Consider the following 22,355-nt stretch of genomic DNA (forward strand, 5'->3'; position numbering starts at 1 on the left):
CCGAGCTGACCGTGCCCGCCGCCGCGGCTCCGCGCATCCGGGGGGCGGCTGGCCCGAGCTCGCGCGGCCAGCGCAGGTCGTTGGGGGTGCGCGTCTATTAGAGTTGTGGTGGTGGCAAAGGAGGGGGAGAAAGGCAGTGGAAGGGCGAACGGAGCAAGCGAAAGAAGAAAAGAAGGAGGCAGAAAAAGGCAACTTCAGACGGAAAGTTGGTGCGAACTGGCGCAGTCGGCAAAAACGGAAAAGTCGATCGCAGGCAGCGGCTGCATAAAAGTGTGAGCTGCCCGGGCCAGCACGAGAGGCGGCGGTAGGCTCTGCCCTCCGGGTGGCCGCGCCGGCGCCGGCGGCAGCCACAGGTGCGAAGGGGCTCGCGGGAGGCGAGAGGGCGCCCTGCGCACCCCTCCCCCAGCCCCCACCCCCAGCCCGGGACTTCAGCTCAAGTCACTTGGCGTCCGAGCTCCCTCCCCAGCCGCAGCTTCAGCAGGGGGAGCAGGAGCGGGAGCCGGCGGGGAGCGGTCGGCGCGCGCCCGCCCAGGGGAGTTGGGGTTCGCAGGGGGTTGTTTTCGGCTCTGAGGAGGTCCCCGCCCAACCTTCAAAATTTTGTCCAAAAGCAGACAAGAGGATCGCCCCGCGCTGAGCCGGCTGGTGGGCAGCAGGAGGCGCCTGATCGCCGCCGGGGCGCTGGGGGTGGTGATGGTGCTGCTGCTGGTCATCCTCATCCCGGTGCTGGTGAGCTCGGCCGGCACGTCGGCGCACTACGAGATGCTGGGCACCTGCCGCATGGTCTGCGACCCCTATGGGGGCACGAAGGCGCCCAGCACCGCCGCCACGCCCGACCGCGGCCTCATGCAGTCCCTGCCCACCTTCATCCAGGGCCCCAAAGGCGAGGCCGGCAGGCCGGGGAAGGCGGGCCCGCGTGGGCCCCCCGGTGAGCCCGGGCCGCCGGGTCCCGTGGGCCCTCCGGGCGAGAAGGGCGAGCCCGGCCGCCAAGGCCTGCCGGGCCCGCCCGGGGCGCCCGGCCTGAACGCGGCCGGGGCCATCAGTGCCGCCACTTACAGCACGGTGCCCAAGATCGCCTTCTACGCCGGCCTCAAGCGGCAGCACGAAGGCTACGAGGTGCTCAAGTTCGACGACGTGGTTACCAACCTCGGTAACCACTACGATCCCACCACGGGCAAGTTCACCTGCTCTATCCCGGGCATCTACTTCTTCACCTACCACGTCCTGATGCGCGGAGGGGACGGCACCAGCATGTGGGCTGATCTCTGCAAAAACAACCAGGTGAGTGCCGGCAGGCTGCGGGGTGGGCGGGGAGGGAGCGCGGGAAGGTGCAGGCAAGAGGGAGGAGACCCCGGAAATGGGGGTGGGAGCCCGCGGAGGAAGGGCAAGGCAGCCAGGCTCCCGGGAGCGGAGCTGAGGGGAGGCTGTTACTCCCTGGGGAGGCGGGGGTCCTGAGCCAAAGCGGGTGCCCGGAGGCCTGGAGAGGGCGGTTCCCAAGCTAGGACCTGCACTCAGAGCGCGCGAGTGTGAGCGCGACCCTCGAAGGTAGGGAAGCCGGGAGCTCGGTCCCCTGGACAGCTTGTGCACCAGAGAGTCCGGAGCAGGAGGCGACCCCCGGCTGTGGGATCCTCAGCGGCGTGGGGTCGCTCTCAGGCTTTGCCTGGAATAGGAGGGCTGGGGCAGCCCCGAAATGGGCGTGCCAGGGTGACAAACTCGGGGGAGAAAGGGGCCCGCGGGAGAAAGAAGGGACCCGAAGGAGCGAGTCCAAGTGTGGCGCGTCCAGGGCCGAAGAGGGACCGGGGACTCGCGGTCGCAAGGCCCCTGCGGCGTCCCAGACCCGGGAAACAAGCACACCGTCAAATTCAAGGCACAGACCCCGCTTTAGATTTCAGCCCAAGGAGAAGAAGGGGGGAAAGTAATGAGTGCTGATAACAAAAGAGAAAGTTGAGACTCATGGGTGTACTCAGCAAAACACGCACCCAAACACAGAACCCAGACTCCACTGGCTGGAGTAGGAGGCCGCACAGGCAGGTGGCTAGGAGGGCGAGAGGCCGAGTCGGCCCCTGGGCCGCCTGCGTGAGGGTCTTTCCAACCCTGCCTTCTCACAAGGCAGTTGTCTTGGCCTTGACTGCACTAGCCTCAGATTAGCCATGACCCCTTGGACTTGCTCTCCTGGGCTGGTCAGTTCCGCCACCAGGGCCACGGGTCTGCAGTTTTATGCTGGGGCCACTTTACCGTTTGCTTGAGAAACTCTCACGGTCACTGCAAGACCAAAGTGTGTCTGATCTCTTAGAAGACGAAAATAATATTTGTAACTACCGGAAAGTGTCATCGGACCTGAGGCTCGCGCTGAATCAGCAGCGGCGCTCTGGGCGAGGCCTTGCGACCCGCAGCCTGCAGTCTGGGCTGAGTTCTCTGGCTTTAATTTTGCCTATTGGGTGGCACGGGGAATGGCCAACTTAGATTTAACAAGGGCCACTCAGCTCAGGTCACCCGCCTCTTGAATTCAGACCTTCTCAGTTACAGCCCAGGTTTCTATTAAGCAGCATTAAGGCAGGATTTCTTCCAAAGACCCAATTCAGTATCAGTTTTTTTGTTTTTGTTTTTGTTTTCCAAAAAGTGAAAGACAAATATTCTAAATGTATAAGAAAGAAAGGACAAAAAAAATCCTGTCCCTCCCCCCTCCTCCCACCCCTCATTTCTAAAGGAATTTAGAAGTAAATAGCTCAAGAACCCCACAGTACAGGTAGAACCAAAGGGAAAAAAAAAAAGTGTGGGGGGGGAATGGCCACCAGGAGGCACTGACAGGGTTGTTTGATAGTTATTATGCACAAAAATAATATTAAGATAAAGAAAAATTATTTACAGAGCAGTGAGATAGTTATAGGCGAATGGCTAAAAAGGGCATGACTCACTGTACCAAGATAGAGCTATCGTATCACCTTTACAAAACGGTTTATGAAAAGCCCCTTAGCAGACAGCTATGAGGCCACCCATTTATTTACAAATTGGCTCTCTTCTGACTCAAAGGTTAGGTCTGGAAAATACTGTCAGGCTGAAGGATTGTTTTTAGAGGTATTCATTAAGATGGAATAATATTCAAGTTTTATCAGCCACTGAATAAAAACACATCTTTAAATATCTGGAAATTTCAATTGCATGAAAAATCAGGGAATGAAACATATAAATTAGTTTAAAGATTGCTATCTCAACTGCTGAGCCCAGGTATATCGAACTGATTCCAAGAAAACCATTTTATATACATGTTCTAGGTGCATTTTGTTTTTAAAATTATTTCATTGTTTGGAGAGTAGAATGCTCCTTTGTATCATCCTAGCATGCACATTCTCTGAGGATCAGGAAAAAAAATAAGGCAAACCAGCTGACCTTATCATGTATAAAGCTCTCCACTGGCATTATTGAGCTGTTACTTCTTCAAAAGGTGTGCAACAAGTAATTCAGAAAAATATATGTAGCAGCAAACAATATATTTTCAACTTCAGCATGGACTATTTTGGAAAATTGTTATTAAAATATTACTGTGAAGGAATTTTATCCTTAGAATAGAATTATTTTGTAAAGTCTGATCTGTAGACAGCTGCAAATGAGAAATATTTTATAAAGTTTATTTTATTAATATTAAATAAATAGTTTATCAGTGATTTTCAGTTATGTTCTTCTCTGATCACTTCTTAGAATGGCAGTTTCCCCCCCTGAGCAGACCTAATTTCTTTTCATAAAACAGAAACTCAGAGATCCATGGTCAGTGTAATGTTCTATGAATTAAGAGGTTTTGAGAAGCACAAAAATTAAACTAAAAATGCAGTTCACTCTAGGATAGAGGAATGCCTCTGGACCGTAACCATATGAGAACCATTTTATTTATGCTTTGTGTTGAATGCAGGATCACAGATGGAAACATCAAAGGCCAGTAAATTAACCTGATGCACCACTTAACCTTTTGTTTATGATTCCACAGAAGTACAATGAAAATGAAATTATGAGAGCATCAGTAGCAATTAATTAAATTAGCAAATGTTACCATAAATATTGTCTCTAATGATAAACCCTCCTTAATAAGATAATGCTAAAGCCACATGAGCTCCTATGTTCTCACAAACATGCCACTAAAAGGATCACAGTTCTCATATTCCCCATGAAACCATCAACACAAATTTAATCATACCATTTGTTGAGAGCCCATGACAGTGCATATGAAAGGTAAAAGTTGGACTCGGATGGCTTTACAGAGAGACAGGAAATATAATTTTAATGTGCTCATATGCCTTTAGCAGAAAACCTGAATTCAAAAATTGCTATGTGAATACAGTCACTGTAATACCACTATAATAAGCCACTATAATAAAAGCTAAAAGTGGCTTGAGATTAGAACTATAAAATAATTAAAGACCCGGTTTTTTTCTAAGAATGCATTAGTTAATTATAGTAGCATCAATGAACATGAGATATGCTGGAAACAACAGTTTGTGGGTTGATATTCATTCATTAGCAAGATTAACGAAATGTCAAATTAATATTATCTTTTTAAAAGCGATGAAACACGCACTACAGATCAAGCAGGATCTAAATAGTTAACTTATAATATGAAAAGATAGTAGAGTACACTTAGGCAGAAATGGGGATATCGGGCTAAGGAAAGGATGCATCATAGTCCCAGAGAAAATGCTGAAATCGGTGTACATTTAGGAACCTGAAAATAGTCTCCAAGGTGGATGCATTACCTTCCTCAGTAGTTTGATGGCTTAAAGGGAGAATTGTTGGAAGTCACCAAGCTGATTACTAGAGCCTGAAATTTCAAGTTCCATTATTCCTTTAGAGTAGGATCAGGTGAGCAGGCATGCTAAAATCATGCAAAGTACACTGGAGTATGGCAGTTATTTAATTGGGAAAGTCTCGTAGTACAGTATAGGTTAAAATCTTAAGAGAATAACTTTCATTAAAAAGCAATCAGACAACAAAGGAAGTGAAAAACCATAAGGGTAGCCTTCTGTGGGATCACACTAATGCATTTGCAGGTTTTTCTGGCCGTACCTACAGAATAAAAATGGTCACATTTACATGATTTTCTGCTTATACCCTGTAGAATAAAAACTGCATTATATATATATATTTAAGACTATTGTCTCTAAATCAAGGGATTTTAATGAGTACTGGTTCCCAAATGCCTTTATATAGAAAACAGTGTTACAGCACAATACCCATAGAGCATATATTAAACACCTAAAGCACTAAATAAAATGTGTCTGCTTATTAATAATAGCTGAAAAGCATATTTATGCATTGCTAATTAATTAATATATTACTGACATAGCTAATTACTAATTTGTATTCTAATTTTTCTCACCCATTAAAAGTCCACGTGTTTAAAAAAAAAAAAAGATGAGGTCGTAACAACGCTATCCTCCTTGTAGATTTTTTTCCCCAGGGAATTAATGACTAGATGAAATTAATGAATCAAAGCACTCAACTCCTACAAACTTATGATTAATTTCTAGGAAATATTATATCATTAAATTGTATTATTACTTAATGGTCCAAACAGATCACCTCATTGAACTGGTGTATACATTTGAGTCAGGGTTTCGGAGCCTAATTGCATGGTACATTGCATTCACTGTATTAATTCTAAATCCTTTAAGCCCCTTTCTCCTTTTGCTATACGATATCCAGAAAGAAAATTTTACAATACTACTCAAATTACTTTACAAGTTCAGCAGTGTCAAAGAGCCTTCTCCTTTTTTAACATTTCAGCATTAATGTGAGAGCATACCACATGAAAATTTAATTTGAAAACCTATCATTTAAGTTTTGAAAGAAATGCATGGAAATTCTTGACTTATGTCTCATTTCCCTCATTTTGCCAAGTGATAAAATCCAGCATATTGTACCCCAAGCCATGCATTATTACATAATGCAGGTTTACAAAATCACTAAATCACTTGCTATGTTATTTGGGGAAATACCGATATAGTGGAATAGGAACAAGCCACAGAGTAGAAGGTGTTTTACTGAGATAAATCAAATACAAGTGTGCCTACTGAAATTTTTTTTCCAAGGCAGAATCAAAATATAGCTAAATGAATCTGAAGCCTAATTTGAGTTGAGGATGTGACAGAATGTCCATATTACTTGAAATGATAGGTAAATTGACTGTTTGCAAATGTCTGTCAACCCACTAATGAGATCACAGGCTCAACACAAGTGGATTATAGGCAACTTCCATCCTCAAAGCAAACCACACATTTTCAGAATCACCTAAAGGGAAAAGGGTATTCAATCACATCATTAAAAAATTTTAGAAATTTTAGAGGCCTCAAAGCTTAGTTCCTACTATAACTTTTAGACATGTCAAAATTAAATAATTTATTTAAGTGTACACATCACAGGTAAGTAATAAAAAGGCACAAATAACAAAATGAACCCTGCAAACTTAGGTGACATTTTAAACGGGGGTTTCTGGCAAAAAAAAAAAAAAAAAAAAAAAAAAAGGCTTTACCTGGATTAGATTTTGAAAGCCCCAAATCAAAAGGCATTCTTCTTTTTCTTTTTCTCCCTATATAGTAGAGCCGGAGTCGTGTTATTTCTCTGAGTCTCAACTGCCAAGGATCTCCATTTTCTAATAAGCGTGGGGACCAGCTGAAGTTCGGATTGAACCCCTGTCCTCGTAAACAGCTGCTTAGAATATTGCTAATTGGCTTAAATTGAAATGCACAAAAAGTGCCCTTATTTCCATTTCAAGAAGTGATCGGGCCTAGAGAGTCAAGGAATGAGAAGAAGTGCTGATTTAGGAAGGGGAGAGCGTGGTGCGCGCTGTTTACCGCACACAGTAGGAGAAGGCTGCTGGACCCACCCTCGCCATAGCACCTTGCAATCTTTCTGCTCCTCCTTTCCAGCAACGCGGTTGGGACTCTTAGAAAGATACCCTCCCGGGGCTCCAACGCCCATGCCGAGTTCTGTGCCACGGCCCAGGGCGGCTTCTGATGCTGTGTGAATGGCAGCAAGGACAACCCGGGAGTTGCTCCTACAGGTCCTAATTCTTGTTTGTTTCACACAGGTGCGAGCCAGCGCCATCGCCCAGGACGCTGATCAGAATTACGACTACGCCAGCAACAGCGTTGTTCTTCATTTGGAGCCGGGAGACGAAGTGTACATCAAATTAGATGGCGGGAAAGCCCACGGAGGGAATAACAACAAATACAGCACGTTTTCTGGATTTATTATTTACGCTGACTGATAACGCAGAAACTAAGCTTATTATTCTGAGTTTGGACACTGGATTCGGATGGCTAACGTCAGTGACTCAAGGATCCCAGGGGATGCCGGTTGCGGGGCACCTCGATTGTGTATATGTGGGGAATTCAAATGCTACCTGACTCACATCTGTATACTCAGAAACATTATGTAAAAAAAAAAAAAAAAAAATTAAAAGCAAGATAAGCAGATGTGTTATTCACTACCACCAAAGCAAATACTCCTCCTTATCGTTAGTGTCCATGTGAATGAAGTCCTATATAGATCACAAATTTTTATAGAAAAATCTAAGACACTGAATTATTTCTCCAGTATATATGATACTTTGGTGTACTGTGATCTTGCTGCTTTTATCCATATGTCAGCTTTGGTTCTTGTGAGTTCACCTGCTTATTATGATACTTGGAGTCCATTCATAGTGTGGGGAGGATGATTTTACCCTGCAGGAGAAGGTCTGATTGAAATAATGCTGCTTGTCCCCAAAGAAATTGTTTGCCTTGTACTTTTGTTAACTTTAGAGCTAGTCCTGGGAATGATTCAACTTCAAGCCTTAACCTGGAATTTTCTGGATTTGAGGGAATTCCCAAGCCTATGATCATTTTCACATTTTCTTTTTCTTACGAGTTTTCTTTTCTCTCTTTTCTGGTGATAGTCTTTTAAAAGTAGAGATCGAAATTGTATCATAGGATTACCCTCTAAGTGTGAAAATGTGTAATTATGTATGGTATTTAGAAAACCCCCTTGTGTCCATTTTGTCAATAGAATGTATTTAGATTTACTTAGAAAGTCAGAGAAATTTATTCTTTGGTGTTAAATCAGACTGAGGCTTTTGCCTTCTTTGGAACAAAAGATTATTCATAACCCAATGCACAATGGTTTAATTTGAGCTACTGCATGAGTCACCAAGGGGACCCTAAGTAAGGCCTTCAAATAGTTACTATGAGTTGTGGCCCGAGGTTATTTCAAAATGAACAATTTCACATATAACCAATAAGACAACAAAGTGTATATATTTTATACAAATACCTGCTACATATACGTGTATTTGTGTGCACACACACACACACCTATGTTAAATCAAATATAATATAGACATGGCTTCAGACCATAGGCACAGTGGCTGTAGAGCCTCAAAAATTTAATTAAAAAAAAAGTATGTGTATATATACACACAAACACGCACAAATTATTTGACTTATTTTGGATACATACAAACACGCATAAATTATTTGACTTATTTTGGAAATATATTTTGGATTACAAAAGTATATGGAATAGCAAGATAATTTAAGTGACTTCTCTTTTAAGAGTTACGCAGAAAATTAAATTTTATTAGGTTAAAATGCCCTATACATCACAGGTCTCTAAATTAAGCCTGTGGCTTCTTTATTACCATATGCCAATCAATACTTGCACTGCATTCTGTGGCAGACTGTTAATATTAGGACTGCAGAAACAAAGTGGCTCTCTTTTGCAATGTTTATGAATTATATGCATTTGAATTATCCATTTTTTTCTTTTTTCTCAGGTGGATTAAAGCTGACAGGAAAGTAGATGCTGAGAGTAGTGCAAATCATTTCCCTCTGGTTAAAATACACTGCCAAAAGCCATCTCTTTAATCTAAGAAAAGGATTAAAAATGCATGTTGATAGATCCTAACTATGAGACAACTTCCACTATTACAATGAAAAATCTGTCCCCCCTCTCAGTTGCCTTTGAAGACTCTTTGAACAAGTAGATTTGAAAAATGGGGATTTAAAAATCTGCTTGTTTTACTGGTGAAGGACATTTGCATTTTTTCATTTAAAGGAATTAGTTTGTTCTCCTGGCTTGTTCCTCTTGGGTACTTTGTGTTCTAATACACAGAAAGCTTGATCATCTTTGATCCACGGAAATATCTTGTATTTAGAAGACCCTAACTTTCCAAAAGAGTGTCGCATGGTGTTCCCATCTGAAGGTGCTGTTGGCTTGGTTTAAATGCCTTGGTCTGAGTAACTGTCATGATTTTTATGATTAAAAACACTTAGCCCTTTCATCAAGGATAGTGACTAATTCTGTTTGGCCTTTCTAATATGTTGGATAACTCATAAAGGAGTTGCAATGGATTTATTTCTGTTTAACAATATATACTTATCAAAGACGAATTGGTAGCAAGGGTTTGGAGATTTTTTGGGGGGGGAGGTAACAAATAGCATAATGAGGAATCAACCAAAAAATTAATTTGTAAACAGCAGTGCACATCTTCTATGGGTTTCAGAAAGGCTTTATTTACACCAAACATCAGGGCAGGGTACCTTTTGAAGAGTAGGCTCTAGAATCAGAATGTCATTTCTAATAGATCTGACCTTTTCTTCAGATAACTAAGCATTATTTTCTCTGTTTAGGCCCAAGGAAAAACAAAAGGTAAAGGAAATAAAGGGAATATAGATAAGGCAAACATTTCTCTTTTTTTGCATTATATATTATTAATTAAACTGTGGCCTTTGTTATTATAAATGTAATGATTCATTAAACTATATTATGTAATATATTTTGACTTTTATGATTGAATTTTTATAAATTACTATTATGTGTTCATGCTCCCTTATACAAATTTTTTAAAACAACAAAGTTTTACAGCAAAAATGGATACTGGGAAGCCACAGGCAACAAAACTGATTTATTATCAGTAAATATAGATAAAGTAGACAGCATATAATTAAGCTTACACAATCTTTTTACCATTGTGAATTGGTAATTGTATTACAGTATCCTTTGGGGGAAAAAAAAGCCTCAAAATTTAACTTCCCTTGCTGCTGAAGCTATTTTAAAGTACCGTATTATTCATTAAGCATTAATTAAAGAACAGCAGGATAATTAGTAGGATCATCAATATTACAAGAAACATTAGATTGCTCCAGAAGGGGGTAATTTAACTAGAAACACTTTAAATTTTCTCAAGTAGTGCAGCTGATAGGTTAAGAAAACAAAACAAAACAAAACTCCACTAAGGGGATACAGACTGTAAATCACTGTTTGGAAATAGATATTTCTGTATTTATTTTGTGAAGGCAAAACAATAGGGCTCAATTAGGTCAGTAATTTCCTAAAGGTACAGAGGTAATAGTGGTTTCTGAGAAGGCAAAACTCTTCTAATTCTCATAAAAAGGAAATAACCCACCATTAGTCCTACAGAGAGGTCTGATTAATATCTCACAGTGGGTTTGAAATCACTGGAAAATGTTCTTTGCAAGCTTTAGGCTCAAGGTGTGAATTCATAAACAACCATCCTATTTGAAAGTTAGCCATCGCTTAGGGTTCTCTATTAGTATCTTATCAAGTGCACTCTCAGTGATACCTCTAAGCAACATTTTAGGAACAATGTTGGTAAGTATATGAGAATAGCCGTGACCTCCATATTTCATTAGCCGATGCTTTGTATGTATGTCGTGCGCCATCAGAATTCGATCTTCATAGCCCTCATCCACCAGAAGACGCACTCTGTGAAAAATGTTGACTCATTATATGGCATTGGTCTCACATTTAAAATTATCAGGGCATTTTAAACGTTTTACTCATACTGCCTTCCGCTATGGCACGTGTAGTGGGAGGCCCTTAATATTGCGTGGTGATGATAAAGATAGTATTGCATCCTAGTAGGAACCTGATCCTTATTCCATGCACACAGAAATTTCTAGCCTGTGGTATTTATGACAATGCCTGCAATGCTGCATTAAAAACAGCTTCTAATAGGCAGTCTGAATGAACAGCCGCTTTGGCATTTCCCAAAGTAACTTTGTTCTGGATTTGTATCCAGCTCTCTGCTCTAAAATACCTCTCCTAGTGGACCCATTTTCCAGATCCCATTCTCTCTCTCTCTCTCTGTCTTTCTCTGTCTCTCTCTCTTTCCTTTCTTCTAGCAAATACAATGAATGGCAATTTGTGATTAAAATAGGGAAGCAAAAGGAATCTTTGTACAAGTAAAACATTCTGAGAGTAAAATCTGTTGGTTTGAAAGTGAAGGGCATATGATCAGCTAGATGGTCATTTTAAAAAGGTCAGCAAAGGTACCTCTGTATTTTGAGCACTGGTCCCTTCGAAGTCTATGGGAATTTTGACTTAGGAGTCGTCTTGGAGCATTGGATTAAATCAACCAACAACAATCGACTCTATCTTCCTTCTATCTCAACAAGATTGTTATAAATATTGAGCTGTTCCTTTAAATTTATAGCCAGTTGCCTACAGAATGGCTTTCCAACTTCAGCCTAAACATCTAATCCTCTTTGCTTTGTTAAATGTTGTAATCTATAGTGTGAGTCACCTCCTGACAGCTACCATCTGTGTGTGTCTGGACTCTGGGCACTGTCTGTCGTGACTTCCACCAGTCGCTGATGGCAGGAGGTGCAACTTGGAGACAATGCTTTTCTCTGGCATTCTCTACACAGTCTTGTCAGTCTCTGGATTCCCAAATGAATCTAGATGGTTGGACAGCACCTTCTTCCAAGGGCTAATTATTTAAAAGGTATCCTTTTTGCTTCTGTGACATTTCTTGCCATCCAGTGCATGAGTCATATTTAATAATGACTAAAATAAGCACATTGTGGGCCACCGCACAAAAACCTCAAGCACAAAGCCTTGCCGTCCGAGAACACACATTTTAAAATAAAATTATAATTGAAGATGAGATCTTGTGTTTGTAGATCAAAGGAAAGCAAGTGCCAGAGAAAAGCCACCCTGAGCCTTTTTGTCTAGAAATCTGTGTTCATGTCACATGTACCCACATGTGTCCTGTAAGTACTTGGACTTCTGTTTGTGCCACCATGGATATTTACCTCTTTAAAATTTGTATAGTGTCCAAAAGCTCTGATCTGACGTTACTTTTGGAACAGACTCTCCTTAAGGGAATGCTCTAAGTGAGTTATGTCATCATTTATGAAAAAAGAGGAAGATTTGACAGAATGCATATGCATTGCTGGAACTTAGTTTAACAAACCTTGATCACCAAATGAAAAGGAGTATCACATTCCCAGAAATTTTAGGGTACACCTCCCCCCCTTATATTTTCTGAGCATTTCCCAAAGTTTTTGTCTCTTTTCCTTGTCTGAGTAAAAAAAAAAAAAAATGATGTCATGTTATTACAGATGGATAAACAAATTCCCATATGTGACCTCGTGCCATACCCTGAAACCCAAAGTTATCGAATTGTGAAGTAGTAAGGAAAGAGTATAATGGATAAGATACTCATTGAAAAAGGAGAACCCTTAGAACTCATTAAGTTGAGCATGTGGAGACTAGTTCTCTCATGAGAAAGATACTGCCATGGCTGCAAACATAATTATCTCCTGACTATCAAGATATAACTTGGCCACTCTTTTTTTTTTTAAAGAGTTTTTTTTTTTTTTTTAAGATTTATTTATTTGAGAGAGAGAGAGAGCATGAGCAGAGGGGACGGGCAGAGGGAGAGGGAGAAGCAGACTCCTGTTGAGCAGGGAGCCCGATATGGGATATGGATCCCAGGACTGCGCGATCATGACTTGAGCCGAAGGCAGACACCCAACCGACTGAGCCACCCAGGCGCCCTAGCTTGGCCACTCTTAGAATAAAAGCTCCTCTCTCGTGCCCTGCCATTGTATGGAAGAACAGTAGTTCCAGAGATGCCGGCAGAAGGAAGGAACCACTGTAGATGAAAAGACAAATATGACAGTAATTATAGAAATACAAATGAGTTCGTGTTTTGCAAACAAATATTAGAGAGAGACTACAAAGTGTGAAAAGGCAGAGATATAATAAGATTTGAGAAATGGAGCATAAGATTGAAAACAGGTGTTAGACACAGAATTTCTGGTGCTGAAAACCAGAGGTAGGCAGAAGCGTGCTTCTATGTTCTTGCAGTTCAGAGCTGTAAGATGACTAAGGCTCAGAAAAGGACTGCCAATGGATGATGAAAATCAGGTGCCCAAAGGAGGGAGGGCAGGGGGGTACCAGAGCACACCCCCTCCTGAAAGGTCATTCAGTAATTACCGTGAGCTGGACTTAAGTCAAGGGACCTAATGCATGATTTTCATTTAAGGACAGTTAAGTATATATACATACATAGACATACATAAACACACATATATTACATATATATTTTGATGTATAGAAATACATCTGGAATGTTTACATTGGTTCAAGGAAAGCTGACAGAATGAAATTCTTGTTCTTGAATTAATAGGCAAAAGTTGCTAAGAAGGAATATGAGATGAGGTGTCAGTTGTCCCTCCCCCCCATATTTCCTTCCCAGAGCCCTCTGCAGAGCCCCTCTCTCTTATTCAAGGTCCAGGAGCCTCATGGATGGCATAGGATTCCTTCTAAAGATACAAAAGATACAGCTCACTGCCACAAAGGGGCTTAGGAAAAGGAAGCAGGTCCTAAAAGCAAACTTCTTATTTCTAAGATGAGTTATAAAACGTGTATTGAGGGCATTCCTCAGGAAACCATGGTTTTGAGATCATGAAAGATGAGAAAGCCCTACCAAACCACCGACTTTAAATTCCAGAGAATATTCACCTCTGAGTATGGCACAGGGGCCATAGGGACACGTGTTTGCCTCTACTGAATGGTGCTCCTAGGGCACGTAAGTTAAAATCATAACACAAAATGAACAAACAAAAAAGAAACAATAAATCAGTGTATCAAAGAATTGATTTCAGTGGTGTAAAAAAATTTTTAAAAGACCTAGCTTCACTGGTCAGATCAGTTTGCTCACATACGGCTGAGCATCTCCATATTGACATAGCTAGAGTTACATGGATCCGCTAGCTCTCCCTGAGGATATTAAACTCGAACCATCAAGGAGGAGTGACCATACACAGGGACAGCAGAAGGCACACAGATGTAAAGGTTGGCTGCCCAGGGTAAGAGCTGAGGGCTGTCCCAACTGTGGCCACCGGCTCTAGATCTTTCCCTCAACTCCCAAGTGTGTATGTGTCCTACTATGGCTGCTTGAGCCTCAGTTTCTGGACATCCCTTCTGTAGGTCAGTTTTCTTTACTTGTATTCCAAATGGTTTTCTACACCCATAACCACTTTCTGGGCCTTGTCATCACGGAAGACTACTTCCTCTCTGAAATCTCGATCTTCAGTTGCCCACTCTGACCCCAAGTTACATCCTTCTACCTTTTCACTCACCTCCTTCTGTGTACATTCTCCCACTTCACTCAAGCTTCCAGTTATTCACCTCTGCTATATTATTCCTTTATCTTCCCATTTTTCTCTATACCTTCTTTCCTCCATCTTAGACCTCATGACCCTCACTCAACCCCACCCCTGTTTCCCCAGTTGTCAGCCATGTTTTCAAAGACAGAATCCCAACCCTCTCTCTGTTGACATTTTCTGCTTCTCCTCAAAGCTTCCTTGGTCTTACTGCCAAAATACACAACATTTTGGGTGGAAATAATCACCACATCATGTGCATTGGTGCCACTGTGCAGTCATGCAGCCATGACCTTGAGCCTCACGTGGGTCTCATACACGACACGTCCCATCAGTGTCTCTCACATTCCCTCAGCATCCATTCCCAGCCTCCCTCCTCTTCTATGAGGTCCTGCCCTGAATCTGTTCCTTCCTTCTCAGAAGATAACCAAGTCTACTTCACAGGGACACTACCGAACATGGGTGGCCATATGTCCTCAGTTTCCTGTTCTTGCCACGACATCTCTCTGCATTCACCCCATTGCTTGCCTTACCCTTTCAACCGACTTTCTGTTTGCTTCCCAGATTCCATCTGTTTGTCTCCTTAAAGCCTTGCTCTGTAGCTCCTCTCTGCAGATTGCTTTAAGTTAGCATCGATTGACTATTTTCATATTCTGCACCAGATACTCACATAAAAACTCTGCATACTTTATTTCATATACATTCCATAACAGCGCTGTAGAATGAGTACTGCTTCCCGGGATTTGTCTCTGCCTCTGTCTCTGTCTCTCTGCTTTTGCTCTCAGGCACATAAACATTGCTCAACTCTTAACAAAACCTTCCCTTGATCCTGCCGTGGCTTCTTGCTTTGGCCCTACACCCCTGCTTCCCTTTACTACCAAGCTTCTTGAAAGAGTACCCTCCACATTCTCTCTCCTCTTCCTTACCCCCTCCTTACTCCTCAAGCCTTGTCTATGGAGACTGTACTTCCTGACTGTGCAAGAGAATCTCCAGCCTATGAAATCCAGTGGACACTTTCAGCCTTTACCTCACTTGATGCCTGCCACCTCTCAGGTGTCCAAGCCCTTCTGCTTTAAGCATTCTCCCACACCGACTCCCACCACAACACATTTCCCTGATATTCTTCTCACTTTGAAAACTTTTCAATCTGTCCTTGAGTGACTCTTCCTGAGTCCATTCCTTAAATATCAGTGTTCCCCAGGGTTCTGTCCTCATTCTCTTCTCTGAGTGATCTCATTCATTCCCATGCTGCCAACCATGACATACAGACTGCAGATGCCCACATTTATGTCTGAGTCCAGATCTCTGCCCTGAGCTTCATGCCCTTATCCGTGGCTTTACTGGATAGCAACTCTTAGATGCTCCCAAGCCAGGCATCCTTGTGAATCCCAAATCTGTTTCTCCTCCCAGATTCCCTAACTTGGTGCATTCAGGGTTCATATCACCACGTAACCAAGACAAACTGGTAGCCATCCACCCTTGACTCCAAAAATTTTCCACTTGGTTGCAGAGAATGACTCGTACAATTACTCGCTTAGACAGTTTTGAGGGGTTAGATCTTCTATGATGTTTCATCTTTAGACATTCGACTTATAGCATTTAAGTTTCAATCATCTCCGTAGTGAATATTTTTTATAAAGCATTTCAGAAATTCATTGTAGGAGGTGAGGGCTTCAGTGTGGGCAACATGGGAAAGAAACAGTTTACTTGATTAAGGATAAAAAGAGGAAAACATCTTTGTTCTCTTATTGTCATGGCAGGGGTTAAGTATTATCTGTTTCTTGTCAGCTGCCCATCTGCACTGAACTTCTAAGGCTCTGCTAAGCTTTTGCCTACTTAGGATGACTCATTTGCTTCTTGAAATAATATATAGAGATTTTCTGCCTGCAACAGCACTGATACTTTTTTTCTGAAAGTCTCTGGTTCCGCCTGCATACTGTGTTCTGAATCTTTGCTAATACCCGCCTAGATATGAATCAAAAAGGGCTGGTAAAAGGGAATGCTCTCAGAGATTTCATCATATTTACCTTCTAATTCTTTTATTATCACTGGGCATGTCGATATCCGGGTTGAATTGGTAATGAAGGAGTTCGGTCCCAAAGAGATCATATTCCAAGTAACAGCCAAGTTGAGCAAACTCTAGTAGTTCCTTTTTATCAAGTATAGTCCTAGAGACAATAAGACAGACACACTGTTATTATCAAGAGTGTATCTTCCATATATACAGATTAAAAGTTCTAAGTGCACTGTGTCCTGAAACATAATTAAAGTAACAGAACTTTTGAGTTGGCTCTTATGATGTAACTATAAAATAGTAAATGCAATGCATTACCAGAAATAAGGGAATTTACCCTTACCTAAAAGGGAGTTTTCCCTTCTAAAGTACTTGGGAACTAAGACGTTTTAATTATGCTTCCATTACTCAAAAACAATTTTGTAATTCTCCTTCAGACTTGTCTTCAGGATATGCTCCTTTTGAAAATCCTTCATAGAAGTGGGAAGGCTATGAACTCTGGAAGCTATCAAAGGGAATTTGGCATCAGTCTGGTGAATTAGGTGAGTAATACTAATCTGGGTAAAATATGAAGCTAAGGTAAGGTAATATGGTGATTTTCTTGTGAAGATCGTAAAGTGGTTCCAAAATTAATTCCAATGTCATTTTGGGATATATCATCATTTGTGAATATCACTGCAACTTTTCAAAAAGGGGCAACACTCCTACAGATATTTGTGTTCTGGCATGCCTAGTTTTTAAATAGAATTTATCATTTCATGATAATTTTTATGGATGTCTTCTCATTTCTTTAGAGATCATAGTAAGAATAGCACTGTTTTATGATGTAAGACTATGTAAATGAACAGGAAAAGAGAGGTGTATAAGAGAAGCACCAGCTACAGAGAGTGAAGCAGAGTCCAGAGCAAGAGTAGATGATCTCAAGAAATTTAGAACATAACAAGTAAAAAGGGATGCATGAAGTTAACCCCAAAAATACCATGGTAGAGATTCAGACACATAGAGGAGAAAGAAGAAAGAAAGAAAGAAAGAAAGAAAGAAAGAAAGAAAGAAAGAAAGAAAGAAAGAAAGAAAGAAAGAAAGAAAGAAAGAAAGAAAGAAAGAGGAAGGAAGAAAGAAAGAGAGGAAGGAAGAAAGAGGAAGGAAGAAAGAGAGAGAAAGAAAGAAATCAGGAGACAATATGGAAAAAAATGTGAAGGAAAAATAAACCCTTTAGACATTGTGTGAAGGGAGTTCAGGGTGCAGAGAATGGAAATGATTGAAATCCCAAATTGGCCTGGCACAGAGTTGGAATATCAGATGATCATTGTCTTACTAGGCTTTTATCCACTGATATTCTATTACCTTGGCAATTCCAGGATGCAAGGATTAAAGCACTGTTATATGTCTATAAATTTGCTTCAAAAAAGTCAGAAGTATTTTCAAGGCCTTTCTTCCAAACCATAGGAGGACCAATTAAGCCTCTGTGTGTCATGAGTGCGAGATGCTCCCTAGGAGTCGACTATTGACTTTCACTCTAAGCAGTCATATTGTAGCTGGTTCTGTTTTATTCTATTCAACAATTCAGCATAACTGATAGTGCACAGTGTTGTTTTAGTCAGGGAGGCTAAAATATCTTTCTTTTACACTATAAAATGTGCATTCGTTCTGTGCCATCTTCTGCTAATACCACTCCTTTTCCATCTTCTTACCCTGGAGACCGTCTTTTGCTTCTAAAATTACTTGCCTAAAAGAATATGTGTTTTTCTATAGTAGACACATTGTGTTTTCCCCCAAAGAACCATGCTTAAAAACAAAATATACACAATTAAAATAACATAAGAGGGAAGAGGGAAATTTAGTGTGTTTCTTTTGAGTCCGTTCCTTCAGTTTAATTACCAATATGGGCAAGGTGCTGGGGGTGGGTGGGGAGATAAGCTGGGGATGAAGGTGCCAATAACATGTTGGATCAGACTCCTATTTCTGCTCTTAATGTCTTTTTCTTTCCTTTGGCCTAATGCCTTGAGACTAAGTCTTGTAAGTTTTAAGTGATATATTGAAATAGGTATTCAATGAAAAGTCTATGGTAAATGAAAAGTCATAGGAGAGATTTTAGTCTTAGTTACAACTGAAAACACAAAGTAAAGTTGCTTATCATCATAATAGCTGAAAATTATAAGAACTTACTTGTATCTGGTATTGTGCTAAGCACTTTATATCTATTACCCCATTTAATATTCTCCATAATTCCACTGATCTCAATTTTACAGATGGAGAATTGGAGAAGTGAGACATTAGAAACTTATTCAAAGTGATGTGTTAGAATATGAGTTAATTTCAATGCTAGAATCAGCTATCTTAACCATCATTCTATATGACTTCTCCTACTGCCAAACATTTTGTGCTCAGAGGACATTGTCCAGAATTATACTGACTATAGCACACATAGTGTTGTTTTAATCTTTATTTTGAACTTTAATGCCCTCCCCACAAAATGCACTTGAAAAATGGGGAATTTCCCATCAAAGGGTAGCATGGGGACAAGGCAGTGATAAACCTGAAAAGTAAGAAAGGATTACTGTGTACATTTCTTTAATTGTTAGTTCAGAGTATAAATACATATAGTAGGCAGTAGTTATATTGGACAATTTGAATGACATGGTTAAAGGAATTATATTAATGATGACCGTTGCTTACTTTCTTACTAGGAATCTGATATTGCTCTAAGCCTCTTACAAATATTAAGGGGCACATATTAAGGGTCTTCTATCACCAGACCAGACCTCTCTCCTGTAGTCCAGAATTGCATATCTAATTGCCTGTTTACCTTCTCCACTTGGATGTCTAATAGACAGCTCAAGCTTAACATGTCTCAAACTAGAGCCCTCATCTACCACCCTGAACCAGCTGTTCTGACACCCTTCCCTCTCTCAGCTGATGGCAACTCCATCTATCCATTTGCTCAGGCTAAGAACCTTATAATCATCCTTGACTGCTTTCTTCATCTCACACTACACTTCCAGCCTACTGGGACAGCTTTTCGGTTCGACTTTCAAAATGTGACCAGAATCTGGACATATCACCATCTCTCCTGCTACCCTCCTGGTCCAAATCACCACCATCTCCTTCTCAACTGCTCTCCTCTCTTTTCTGCCTTTGCTCTACTACAATCTATTCAGATACAGTGATGAAAGCGCCATCAGCACAACTAAGTCAGATTAGGTCTCTCATGTGCTCAAAACTCACCACTCACTTCCCATTTCCCTCAGAGAAAAAGCCAAGGCCTTGCAGTGACCCATGAGGCCATGTGTGGTACCTCTGATGTGGTCTTATAACAGCCTCATCTAAGAGAGGAATGGGGAACGTAGGGACCCAATTCTCCAGAGGTCAATTTTATATAAATGCTTCCTATCTTATAAATGTTATCTGAAGATTATCACCATAGATGTAGATATCTTTCTAGAGGAAGGAGAACATGTTTAATGAGATTCATCAGCACGTGTAAGTTTTGAAAGTAACCCCTGGGAATTCTTATTCTGTAGAATAGCACATAGAAAGGAGTATGATTTGGGCGGGGTGGGGGGGGAGGTATGGTCCTTTTAAAAATTTCATAGTCACATGGAGAGGAGATGATTTCTTCAGAAGAGGAGCAAAAGATGATATTTTGGACATTTGGAAAATGCAGTTAAAAAATGAAGCTGACAAATTTGCTATCATTAAAAAGCCAGGAGATAGATAGATGAAATCATATATTATATATTACATACTATATATTATGCATTACATATTATTATTTTTACTGACATTTGGTGATATGACACCCTCTGGATAACTGAACATTAGTGTGAAGGAAACTGAGAAATGATTTCACTTTCATTTTCCTTACTGATGTGCAAAATCCATGGGGGAAAAATAGCGTCAGTGATCATGCACAATTTTCAAAGGCAAGTCCTAAAAAAAAAACCCAGAGTTTGGTATGAGATGTTAATGGGGGATAGGATGGGAGAGATAGAGGAAGCAAAAAAAAAAAAAAAAAACCCACATAATAATCATCAGGTATTTAAAACAGCCCTATCTCATTTAATCCTTGCAAAAACTGTATGAGGAAGGTATGATCATCCCCATTTCATAGATGAGGAAACCAAGACTCAAAAAAGCTAAGTAACTCAACTTCCAAAATGACAGGTTGAGAATAAAGCCAGACTGTGTTTGTCTCAGAAGCCATGTTCTTAGACCATGCTGCTTGTTCTGTGATGGGAGCATCACTCACATACTTCTCACCAGCACTCAACTATGAGTAGTGCACCCCACCACAAAGACATCTTGGAGCAGCCCTGCACCATAAATGTCTAACAAGGTGACTTCACCACATTTAATTGGCACTCATTTGGGTGATTTCCAGGGACTGTCAAGGTGCTACTGAAGTCGCATTTATGCAAGTGACTTTTTTTCACTTGGAGAAAGGATTGACCCCAAATGTCAGAATGGTATCATGGGAAAATGTACTCTGCTTGACGTCTTTCAGATGAGGATTAGCAGAGGTCCTGCCCCTCCCAGTCATCAGTGATCTCATAGCACTTCTTATATAAGTGGAGATGTCAACTCTGCTCATTCCATATTCTATATCCATGAAAATTACCTTCTTTCTTATTCCAGTCTTCCCCAGACTTTAAGGTATTTTTCACCTCTTGCCCTAATAGGCAGTGGGGTGATTTTGAAATACAAAGAGGCTACTGCCTTTCACACTGGAGAAGGTCCCTTCTTCAAGGTGGATGAAGTGATTGCAAAGTCATTCATAAAATATCCTGGAATTTCCTGGGAAGAAGTTGAAATTTTTGTATCAAGTATTTGTTCTTATCATTTATATATATATATAATTTCTTCTGTTGCATGTTTTATACTTTTGTTCCCTAACTAATAAACTAATTCTCTCTTTATAAGAAACAGGCACAAATTTAGGACAAACATACTGCCATTAGCCAAAAAAATGGTACCTAAAATGATCTGGCAATCTTAATTTTCAGACTATGGTTATCATTTACTAGCGTTTTAAGGCTGGTACTAAATCACAAGAGAGTTGATTCTGTTTTTCAAGCCTCTTTATATTCTAGATCTTATCCAAGTACTGAGGGGTTTGGTTTAATGTCAAAATGCATTCTGAGTGGGAGCAAGGAAATCTGTGTGAAGTGATAATTTAGATGAGGGTCTGTGGGCTGTCTAGGTAGAAAGAAGTAAGGAGCAGAGGAAAGGATATGATTCGTGGGCGTGATCAAGATGATAACAATATCTAACATTTGTCTTGGGCTTTCCAGTTTCAAAGAACTCTCAAATACATTATTTCATTTCATACATTCAGGCACACCTTTATGAATTAATTCAGCAAGCGCCTACTATCTTGTACTATCACCTACCTTGTGCTAGCCTCTGCTGGGAATAAAGATATGAGGAAGAAATTTGAGATGCTGTCTTAAGGAATGTAAAGTCTAAGGGAAGGATATAGGTATTTAAACTAATAATTACAATTAAAAGTGTTGAAAGCTTTTTTTTTTTAGTACAACTAAATACGAAGTGTTATGAAAGAACAATGAAAGGAGTAACTCATTTGAGTGGAGTCTATTGAATAGAAGACTATTCAGAGAAAGGTTGGTGGGGTTCAGATGTTGAGGGATGGATGATAAAGAAGAACACCTGTTGAGGGGGGAAAAGAAAGAAAAAGAATCTTGTTACTGAAGATAAAGCTGTGATTATCAGAACTAAAGGGCATGAGGGTAGAAGCAACCATCCATCTATCCATCCACCCACCTATCCATCCACCTATAAGAAATTATTGATCATCAACTTATAGTATGAGATATTAGCTGGATAAACAAAGACAAATAACACACTGTTCCATCCTTCAAGAAGTTCAGTGTCTATTAGAA

General features: G+C 40.9%; 2 protein-coding genes across 10 annotated transcripts in view; one reads left to right on the plus strand and one right to left on the minus strand.

Annotated features, from left to right (window-relative positions):
- PTER (phosphotriesterase related) overlaps positions 1-22,355 on the minus strand; it is a 98,467-nt gene that overhangs the window by 22,005 nt on the left and 54,107 nt on the right. For 7 of the 9 annotated variants that reach the window (XM_045874349.3, XM_045874344.3, XM_045874347.3 and 4 more), the window contains 2 exons: positions 16,469-16,609; positions 10,284-10,749 (listed from right to left, as the gene is read on the minus strand). In XM_045874349.3, the coding sequence (XP_045730305.1) occupies positions 10,539-10,749; positions 16,469-16,609 (352 nt within the window). In that variant the 3' untranslated portion in view covers positions 10,284-10,538. Of the gene's footprint in view, positions 1-4,531; positions 5,050-10,283; positions 10,750-16,468; positions 16,610-22,355 lie in introns of those variants that run through there. The other 2 variants (XM_045874351.2, XM_054507346.2) reach the window with 2 other exon arrangements.
- C1QL3 (complement C1q like 3) lies at positions 347-9,764 on the plus strand. The gene is made up of 2 exons (XM_064592011.1): positions 347-1,278; positions 7,073-9,764. The coding sequence occupies exons 1-2, from the start codon at positions 691-693 to the stop codon at positions 7,250-7,252; spliced, it is 768 nt and encodes a 255-aa protein (XP_064448081.1). The 5' UTR covers positions 347-690; the 3' UTR covers positions 7,253-9,764.

Source organism: Mirounga angustirostris, unplaced genomic scaffold (genome assembly GCF_029215605.1).
Source record: "Mirounga angustirostris isolate CCGP_5_RB_7025 unplaced genomic scaffold, mMirAng1.0.hap1 SCAF_5, whole genome shotgun sequence".
Lineage (NCBI taxonomy): Eukaryota > Metazoa > Chordata > Mammalia > Carnivora > Phocidae > Mirounga > Mirounga angustirostris.

Excerpts from the sequence above, each read along its gene's own strand:
- C1QL3 (XM_064592011.1), top strand. The coding sequence starts at position 691 with ATGGTGCTGCTGCTGGTCATCCTCATCCCGGTGCTGGTGAGCTCGGCC. Across the intron at positions 1,279-7,072 it reads ATCTCTGCAAAAACAACCAG|GTGCGAGCCAGCGCCATCGC; the intron begins GTGAGTGCCGGC and ends TGTTTCACACAG.